This window comes from Pholis gunnellus (genome assembly GCF_910591455.1).
Source record: "Pholis gunnellus genome assembly, chromosome: 9".
Classification (NCBI taxonomy): domain Eukaryota; kingdom Metazoa; phylum Chordata; class Actinopteri; order Perciformes; family Pholidae; genus Pholis; species Pholis gunnellus.
The window spans coordinates 15,479,263-15,488,627 of NC_136535.1; the positions used below are offsets into that span (position 1 = coordinate 15,479,263).

The following is a 9,365-nucleotide window of genomic DNA, read 5'->3' on the forward strand; positions in this document are numbered from 1 at the left end:
AAGAAAATCTTGTGCTAAATGAATAATATCTCTCAGTGGCAGTCATGTTTTTCAACCTTTTAAAATGTAGTTTTGCATTTTTTGACCAAGAACACAGAACATGTTGGTGTCACCCAAGCCCTATTCTACATCCCCCGCAGTTTACAAATTAAACACACATGTAATTTATGCAGTGTGTTTATATTAAATAATTCAAAAGTGTGACTGATTGAAACAGTCTTGTTTGAAATGCCATATGTTCGCAGCATACCCCAGATGGTTTGTGTAGAAACTGTAGAGGAGGACTGGTACGACATATGGTGCAAGTCACAATATGGACACTTCCAATCTTAGCATCCTGTTGTTTTGTCAGATATAATTCAAATGGAGGAACTAAACTAAAGAGTTGCCACTTTTGTTTTCATTTAGCACTACAATGCAGTATGTCATCTATACGTACATGAAGCACCTTGGTGTGAGGGTCAAGGAACCTCGAAGTCTGGAGTCCAAACGTGTCAGGATCAACTTTCTTCCCAAGATCAAGGTATTTAACGTTACTTTTTGCGCTTTTGCCCTTCTCTCTCTCCCTTTATCATCTACCTGACACTTCCCTTGTTGTTAATAAATTACAGAAAAGCATTAAGACAGAAAAGGAAGGAGAAGAGAAGGTGAAAAAACCCAGGTTTCCCAGTATCCTTGGACCTCAGCGTCGGCCCAGCCGCATTGAAGCAGCATCTGGTGAGTTAGGACTGACGATTGAGCCAGAATTATGACACTACTTCGGAAGCTTTTTCAAATTTTGACACCCATTTTCCTCCTCATTCAGTAGGTAAAGCCTTGGATGGTCGCCCCCGGCCGCAGAAACAGTTGTCTCAGCCCACACTAGGGGCAAGTGATCACATGGAAGCCGGTCGTCTCAGAGGCAGCCAATCGAGCGAGGGCTCTGAACTCGTACACTCCATGTCTATCAACTCCTCATCCCCAAACAGCGCCACCTATAGCTCGGACACTAGCCGAGACACTGATATGGGTGAGCGACTAAGATTAAACTCGTCAGTGGAAGAAGAACACAGAGGAGGCGATGGATTTTAACTTGTTGCTTGTTTCTCAGGTGGGACTCCGACCTCAGGCCCGTCCAGGCTGAGTGACGGCCTTCAGTCCGACCCCCTCGATGGGTTGCCGTACCCTGCTTCGCAATTTGACCTTTACAGCCTGGACCAACTGCAAGAGGATGACAGAGAAAGCGACAGGTGCATTTACAGTCACATTTTTGCATTAACCATCCATTAAGAAGAGAATATTTATTTTTAACATTGATTTTACTGTTGCAGAGCCCACGAGGGAACACCAAAGGCCATAAGAAGGTGAGGATACCTGATCATTTTCACACTCGCATAAAATTCATCCACGTTGTTATTTGCCAGATGAAGAGCTAACTCTCTGTCTGGCCCTAGGCTCGACGGACTGGGTGCAGCCGACGTCCAGAGTGAGGACGACCAGGGAACAGACTCTGAGCATGACCCTCCAAACTGGCAGCAGCTGGTGGGGCGAGAGATCCTCGCGGGCCTCAGGCCTCAGGAAATCAAGAGACAGGAAGTCATCAATGGTGAGGACATGGCTTACCACTTCACATTAAGTTACAATTCATTTTAACCAGATATGTTGTCAAAGAATATAAGTGGTTCCACCTGAATGTACTTAAGATACTGTTGTTTTATAGAATTTAATGAGTAGAATGTAGAAGAGAGAGATATGCAGCAGCAGAGCATCTGCTGAGGTCCAACCTAAGTTGTTGTCAAATGTGCATCATGTTGAGTTGTGCAAATGATCTGCCATCTTCAATCAACGTCTTGCATTGTGTCTGCAGAGCTGTTTTATACAGAGCGCGCACATGTAAGGATGCTGAGAGTTTTGGACCACGTTTTCTACCAGAAGCTCTCAAAAGAGGCCATCCTGCCTCCTGCTGATATCAAGAACATCTTCACCAACCTGGACGAGATTCTACAGCTGCACGGTAAACATCCTTAAAAACCTATCTGTGCATGACTGCTCTTGAACCATTAAGATTCAGTAGAAAAACAACAACTCAAAAGTAAGGTAGTGAGAATCAAAATAAAGTTTAAGGTCAAACTAACTACAACAACAGCACCCACACATTCTCATGTTGTATCCTTCATCTTTGTCATCTTATGTACACAAACACACACTGACTGACAATTGTTGCCTCTCTTTTGACTTTCAGTTTCAATACTGGAGCAAATGGCAGCCGTTCGGAAGAGAAATGAGTCTTCAGTAATTGATCAGATAGGAGACGACTTGCTCTCCTGGGTAAGTCCAATTCTCAGGCTGAAATTGTATTTCCTCTTTCAAGCATTTTCTGATATTGAATAAATTTCAAGATGACTGATGTGGTAGAAAAAAAGAAGAAGAAAAAAAAGGATTGTTCACAAAGATATTGAACTGCTGCCCGGAATTGCTTTATAGCAAGAAAAAGATGTTGATGTGGACATGAGATTGCTTTGTTCAGCCTCTATTCTGATCATTTTGAAATGTCATGCGTATGTAAAAATGGTTGTGTACAGTTCAAATATGATAGAGAAGGGGTTAACATTGCATTCTTGAATCCTCCACCAAAATCCTGAAAGTCAAAAACCTTCGACAAGACACAAAAGAATAACTCAGCCGAGAAATGTAATCACGGTGGAGGCAGGCGAGTGAAGTGGAAGCCTGTTTCTCAGTAAACGGTTATGTCAGTCAGTGCCCTAGATTTGGCTGACATCTCGATATCATGTGTCATACATTAGATGTGAGGTAGCTGCACTTCAGCTGGCAGCCCTGTCTAAAATGCCTCCATGGGGTAGAAGTAGGGTAAATGGTCCCCCGAGGGTCCGAGCATTGATCTCGTCTGCATTTAAACTTGAGCCGTCTCTGCTACGAGGTCTTAAGCCCGGCCCCCTTCTGGGAGTTGCTGCTCATTGTAGTGGCTATATATTCTAGACATTTCCATAGCAACTACCCACCCCTGACCCAGATCGAGTGACTGATCGGCGTCTCTGCCCTGTCCTGTCCTGTCCTGTCCTGTCTTGGGTTGGGTGGTTACAGTTCAGCGATGGAGAGGAGGAGACGATCCAGAAGGCGGTGGGGACGTTCTGCAGCAACCAGCCGTTTGCTCTCGAGATCATCAAGACCAAGCAGAAGAAAGACTCGCGGTTTTCTTCGTTCGTCCAGGTACTGGCATTATGCTTCCCAAACCGGTTCCATCTGGGAAATGTGTCGTGTGAGCTGCTGCACTGAATGAAGGCTCAGAATGTGTCTCGCAGAAGAGTTAAAACGACACATGCAGCTGAAATGTCAATTCTCTGAATCTACATTTAGTATTGCTCAGTCACGATTTTTACTTGTTCAGAGATGTATTTTGGCTTTTTGCCGACAGCTTAAGTTCACCCATCCCGATTTAATTTTTTTTTATTGCTTTGCAGGAGGCAGAGAGTAACAGACTGTGTCGCCGACTGCAGCTTAAAGACATCATTCCTGTAGAGATGCAGCGGCTCACCAAGTACCCCCTGCTACTCGAGAACATCGCCAAGTACACAGGTGCTGGAGTGTTGCCTTACAAATCAGAGTTCCTTCGCAACAGTTTGCAGTGATTTGTGCACCTGGTTATTCTACTGCACACATACTAACTGTGTGCATGGTGTTGGATGTCATGATGATTCAAAACAAGATGTTTGAATAAACCAGAATGTGGCAAGTAGATTGAATGATGATAGAATCGCTTTAGCAAAAGAGTGTTTTCATTATCTCTCGATTCATTGTTTGTTTCATAAAAATGGCACATTTGAGAAGTTGAAACTAGTAAAGAAAAAATGATTTTTACTGATCATTTAAAATGATTCTGGTGTTGAACTAATTGCTGCAGCTTAATAAACTAGTGACGGTAGTATAAACAGTGGACATTTGGACATGCATGAAGCCTTAATGAAGTCAACATGGAGGAGACACAGAACAGATTTGTACATTTATTCAAACCACTTACAGTTCACGGAAGTACAAAAACGCACCCCTCTCCTCCAGTCTTATTCACACACGTCAAAGTTTGTCACAATACTTCGCCAATCCCTGATTCTGTCAGGGAGAGAAATTATTTACTTTTAAAAACAGTTTCAATCCACAATTATACTTAATCTCTCCACTATTTCAAACAATTATAAACCCTCCTAACTTAACTACACATAATTTCTCCTAGTTTCTCTGCACTGCCACGACTCTCTCTTGTGAACCTAAAATCAATTACATCATATGAGGCAATTCATTCAACATGGAAACTAATTGTACACACGCTGTGAGTAACCAAGGAAACAGGTAATACAGGACTAATACAAAGTTTGCATTTTATATTTAGAATGTAATAGAATGAAATAGATAAAGATGGAACACCACAGAGAGAAGAAAGTGGACAAAATAAAGTCTTAAGCAAGGTTCTGTGTGGCAGCATGTTACCAACAAGTGAATTACAGAGACGAATGGAGAGATTAGCGTTTTAATGGTCATGGAGCGGCTGTGCACATTTTGGGAAACGTCTCGCCCATTATTTGGTCCATCATTTTAATCTTGGCTGGGGTTTGGGTGTCACACAGAGAGAATGCACTAACGATAAAGTATAACCAGCTATTACAGGATCATAATGCCCCTCTGCTTCATCTTAATGTTTTGAACGATGGTGCGCTAATGGCCAGAGGAAATATCCGTTTGCCGGACAGCCCCCCTGCAGCACTGTGGAGGCCTTGCTTCTTATTTGATGTCGTAATATCTTTCAGACAACGCAGTGGAGAAGGACAAAGTGAAGCAGGCAGCAGACTGCTGTAGAAAGATTCTCAATCACGTCAACCAGGCTGTAAAGGAATCTGAGGACAAGCAGGTAGGATGTTTTTTAAAGTCTTGCTTTTTATTTTATGCCATCCCCATGACTTTTCTTAAGTTTCATCCTTTTTTTTTTTTTTCATCTCTACCACGGTTTATTTTTTCCACTACCTTCTTTGCTCCCCAGGCAGTGGCTTCCTTTTTTAAAGAGCGCTTACTTATCCCCTTTCCTGTGTCTCCGTTTTCTTTTCATCCTTTCTCTAGAGGTTGGAGGACTATCAGAGAAGATTGGACCTCTCTACTCTCAAGCAGACAGACAACGCCATGATCCTGGAGCTAAAAGTGAGTTATTCACATGACCCTTTTAGCTTCATTTAAAGCACACTCACTTGTCGTACACCCACATACGCTGTATGAAATAGTGCTGGTGGAGAAGGCTCCATGGACCACTAGCAAGTGCTTATAAGCTTTACATTTATTTTCCCATTCTACCTCCTTCAGAATTTGGATTTAACCAAGAGAACGATGGTGCACGAGGGACCGCTGTCATGGAAAGTGAACAAGGACAAGACTATTGGTTTGTAATCAGCACATTATAAGAGTTTGATTGTTTTATATTGCTAGCGAAAAACTAAATACAAGTCATTTCTCTGTCTCCTTTCAGAGTTGTACACCCTCCTGCTGCAGGACATCTTGGTTCTGCTACAGAAACAAGATGAACGTCTGATCCTGAAGTGTCACAGTAAAAACCTGGCAGGCACCGCAGATACCAAACATACCAATATCTTCAGCCCCATCATCAAACTCAATACTGTGCTGGTGCGCTCTGTGGCCACAGGTCAGTTAACACCCAATCTCTCGGTCTGTTTTGCATTTTTTCTAAACGGCGGTACAGTAACTTGATCAAAACAAAGAACGAAAGCACCCCTCACCATACAACATCCAGGCAACCCTGAATACGGTATCAGGAAGTCTATGGCTTCATGCATGTTGGGCAAAATTGTGATTAATCTCACCCTGAACCTTCTGCCCACACTCTCTCTCTCCTGCCAGACAACAAGTCCTTCTTCGTCCTATCCATGTCAGACAACGGAGCCCAGATCTATGAGCTGATGGCGCCCACCGTCTCAGATCAGAGAACGTTAGTCCACATTTTGATTGATTAATTGAATTTGCATCGCTCCAGTTGTTAAATAGGCTAATGACTAGTTTTTTTCTCTCCCTTGCACAAGGTGGCAGCGTCTAATCACCCAGAGAGCTGATGCCATGAAAGTCAAGCCTCACAGCGTCATACCATTACCTCAGACTGAGTATGTTGTTTGTAATCATCTGTCTTATATGATCCAATCAGATTGTTCTCAGGCTTTGAGCTTGCTATTTACATAAGATGTTGCTTGTGTGTCAGTGGGGAGCGAGACAGCGTGGAGATCATTACAGCAGGTGTTTCCAGGCTGAGTCGAGACCCAGACCGCACATCCACCGGCAGCACCCAGTCCACAGGTAGCTGGAGACGCATGCTTCTCATCCATAGTGCTTTATATGTTCTATCCTAGTCGACTGTGCAGATAATCCTTTATCTAATTACAATCCCTCAGATAAAGAGAGCAGTCCGGCGCCTCGAAGTGTGACGCAGAGCTCTCTGCCAGGTAATAATCCATTTGAGGGAATAAAGGCAGAGGAAGAGGAGGAGGAGGAAGGTTTTGTGGACCCAGAGTTTCCTTATCAAGCGGTGGAAGACGGCAAAGAAGGAGACTCGTTCAACATGTTCCCCTCCAGAGCAGACGAAGCACTGAAAACATGTAAGCACACAGAACAGATGACTCAAAATGAAATCGGCTCAATCAATCAGCTGCACACAAGACATTGTATGTAGGTCTCATAACTCCCATTTTTCCTCATCGCTCCCTCAGTGGCAGCGTTGAAGCAGGTGTTGGTGACCCAGCTGATGTCCCAGGAGGCTTTAGAGCAAACCAAACGCTCCACGGGGGTACGTCTCCTCAGGACCACCTCTCTGCGGACGCCCGTAGACAGCCGCGCTCGGGTGATGGTCCACAATGGCTCAGAGAAGATTAGCTCCCAGACAGAGGACCCAACTCAGGACCTGGGCTCCGGGGACACGGGCTTCTTTGATTCTCCTGAAGATTATGGTAAACCTGGACAGTTTGAACAATTTAGCTGTTATTAGTTACTTTAATTATACCTTCTCAGTGCTCTTTGTCTCTCCTTGATCCTGCAGTAGTAGTACTAAATCGCATCATTTGATTCTTTCAGCGGGGTATTTAGTCCTGGGGGGTTACGGTGGTCCAGGGGAGAGCAGCACAGATGATGACATCTTGGCATCAACCACAGGAAAGCAGCTGAGATCCTCACAAGGCTGCGCTGCCGACTCCGGCATCAACTTGCGTTTTTCTTCAACGTCACAGGCCGGCAGCCTCTCCTCTTTTAGCAGACAGGTCTTGTCTCACCTCAGAAACCTTCAGGCCAACCTCAACTATCTGAAGGTATCAAACAGCCACCGAGCTCGCCGACACACATTCGTATAAAAACAGTGTGCCGTTTAAACGTTGTGGTCATTTTTACTGTCTGATCTGACCGTGTTTGTTTGTTTCTCTCAGGAGGTTGAGGCCAAGTACAATAATCTAATACGCCAAAGGCCAGAGAGGTCAGCAGCAGACACGGATGGAAACAAAGGTATCTCAATTCATGCTCAGTGTCAACATATGAATTACTAGATGTTAATATATGAATCGCAACCCTTATCCATCTTTTTTTCTGATCCTGCACCTCAATTTGTTTTTCCCCCAGATAAGAGATAGTGGAAGACAGCACCGCAGCTTTTAGCTCTGGTCCCAAAGAGGAAGTACCGCCTTGTGGTCTGTTCCTACTTCTTGTGTCCTGGACATTCTGGACATCCTATAAGCTTGTCCTCTCACTGCTGAGCCCCTTGTTTTTCCATCACCCTCGCCCACGGTTGCCACAGAGAATGAGAGACTTGAGTGTGAGCAGAAATGTTTGACGAGTGGAGTCATCTTTATGATGCCCCCCCCCCCCCCCATCAGCACAAGGCAATCAGGAAAGTGGGATTGCCCCGAAACAACCCTCACCCCTCTACCATACAACACCCATTTTCCCCGGACGTCCCTGCAAGAAAGAGAACTTATACCAAAATGTACAAAGATGTGTGTTTAGAATATATATATATGAAACACAAAACAAGAAAAGGAAAATTTTAAGATAATGTATTAAGATTTTTTTTATCCCAAGATGTATTTATTTTCTTTCTTTTCATTTAAAAAAAAAAAGAAAAGAAAAAAAAAAGTGTTTCCAACATTGCTTGCATGCTTTTGGCCATGGTGTTACCGTTTTTGGCTGCTTTTCCTGTTTCAGTCAATCAGGGTTAGTGTGAGTGTTGGGTGCACGCTAGCACACAAGCACGCTAGTCTAGCGTTCCCTGATGAAACGGCGGGATATATTCAGACTGATAGAGGCCAGACTTGCACTGGTGATGGCTAGATCCCATTGTGTTAAAAACTCTTGAAATGTGTTAAAGTCTAGAATTTCAGATAAATTCTAGTTGTGGTGTTAACTAGAATGAAGAGTCTGAAGGCTCTGATCTGGTCCTGTTGCATTTTCATGCTGCCTCTTTCTTCCTCCTCCTCCTCTTCCTCACTGTGAGGGGTATTTTGCCTCTCGGCTGCTCCTCTTCTCCTATGCGTGTGACCCTCCCCCTTTCTTTTTCCTGTGAACACTTTCGGGTGTCAGCCTTCTCCTCTTCCTCACAGCCCAGTGTCTTTCATGCTTATTTATCCCCTCCCACACTCTATATGTCATGCTTCTTCATTTGCATTTGGGTATCTTGTCCCGTTCCCCCCCCCCCCTCTACAAGGAGCGCTCATGCTCTTTCTGTATCAGCTCCTGACAGAGATGCTGCTTCTTTCTGCTTTCACGGCGATGCTGATCTGACTGCCTGATATTCTAATAATGTCATGAAGTTCAACATATGTACAATGATCAAGTTGGAAGGTTATGCATAACTTTAATAAATAAATGGTGCCATGACACATTCAAAAAGGAAAACCTTGATTTTTCTTTTCCCCCATTTAAGCTTTTATGTGCACCTGATTTTGTATGAATTCCATGAAAAGGTGCTCTGTATAACCACAAGTATATTTGACTTGTACAGCACTTATTGAATGACACTTTAAGGAATGGAGAAATGATTAAAGACTTACAACATGAGAATGGTCAAGGACACCTGAGCATTAGTCATGACGGATAAGCAAGTGTCAAACAAAAGCCTATCCTTGAATTTGTTCAGTGAAATATGTCGGTACATTTAAACCCAATGATGTCCACTGGTCATAATAGATCTGCACTGCATGTACAGACCTCTTGTCCTTACCTGGGTCAGATAATATATAAATTTCTCAGATGTCAGTATCGTTCTATTCTCTGCTGATAAGATGTCACCGCCATACATCCTCATGTAAGATTTAATGTTAACAATCTGCCCTAATATAATCACT

General features: G+C 43.6%; 1 protein-coding gene across 3 annotated transcripts in view; it reads left to right on the forward strand.

Annotated features, from left to right (window-relative positions):
• The window catches only part of arhgef12a (Rho guanine nucleotide exchange factor (GEF) 12a), a 35,629-nt gene extending 26,741 nt beyond the window's left edge, over positions 1 to 8,888 (forward strand). For all 3 annotated transcript variants that reach the window (XM_079166719.1, XM_079166721.1, XM_079166720.1), the window contains 22 exons: positions 409 to 523; positions 612 to 717; positions 806 to 1,009; positions 1,091 to 1,229; positions 1,311 to 1,343; positions 1,434 to 1,585; positions 1,847 to 1,993; positions 2,222 to 2,307; positions 3,082 to 3,207; positions 3,459 to 3,573; positions 4,797 to 4,897; positions 5,104 to 5,181; positions 5,341 to 5,416; positions 5,504 to 5,677; positions 5,893 to 5,980; positions 6,072 to 6,149; positions 6,245 to 6,339; positions 6,435 to 6,638; positions 6,750 to 6,986; positions 7,111 to 7,340; positions 7,455 to 7,530; positions 7,645 to 8,888. In XM_079166719.1, the coding sequence (XP_079022845.1) occupies positions 409 to 523; positions 612 to 717; positions 806 to 1,009; positions 1,091 to 1,229; positions 1,311 to 1,343; positions 1,434 to 1,585; positions 1,847 to 1,993; positions 2,222 to 2,307; positions 3,082 to 3,207; positions 3,459 to 3,573; positions 4,797 to 4,897; positions 5,104 to 5,181; positions 5,341 to 5,416; positions 5,504 to 5,677; positions 5,893 to 5,980; positions 6,072 to 6,149; positions 6,245 to 6,339; positions 6,435 to 6,638; positions 6,750 to 6,986; positions 7,111 to 7,340; positions 7,455 to 7,530; positions 7,645 to 7,655 (2,671 nt within the window). In that variant the 3' untranslated portion in view covers positions 7,656 to 8,888. The remainder of the gene's footprint in view (positions 1 to 408; positions 524 to 611; positions 718 to 805; positions 1,010 to 1,090; positions 1,230 to 1,310; positions 1,344 to 1,433; positions 1,586 to 1,846; positions 1,994 to 2,221; positions 2,308 to 3,081; positions 3,208 to 3,458; positions 3,574 to 4,796; positions 4,898 to 5,103; positions 5,182 to 5,340; positions 5,417 to 5,503; positions 5,678 to 5,892; positions 5,981 to 6,071; positions 6,150 to 6,244; positions 6,340 to 6,434; positions 6,639 to 6,749; positions 6,987 to 7,110; positions 7,341 to 7,454; positions 7,531 to 7,644) is intronic.
• The last annotated feature ends 477 nt before the right edge of the window (positions 8,889 to 9,365 follow it).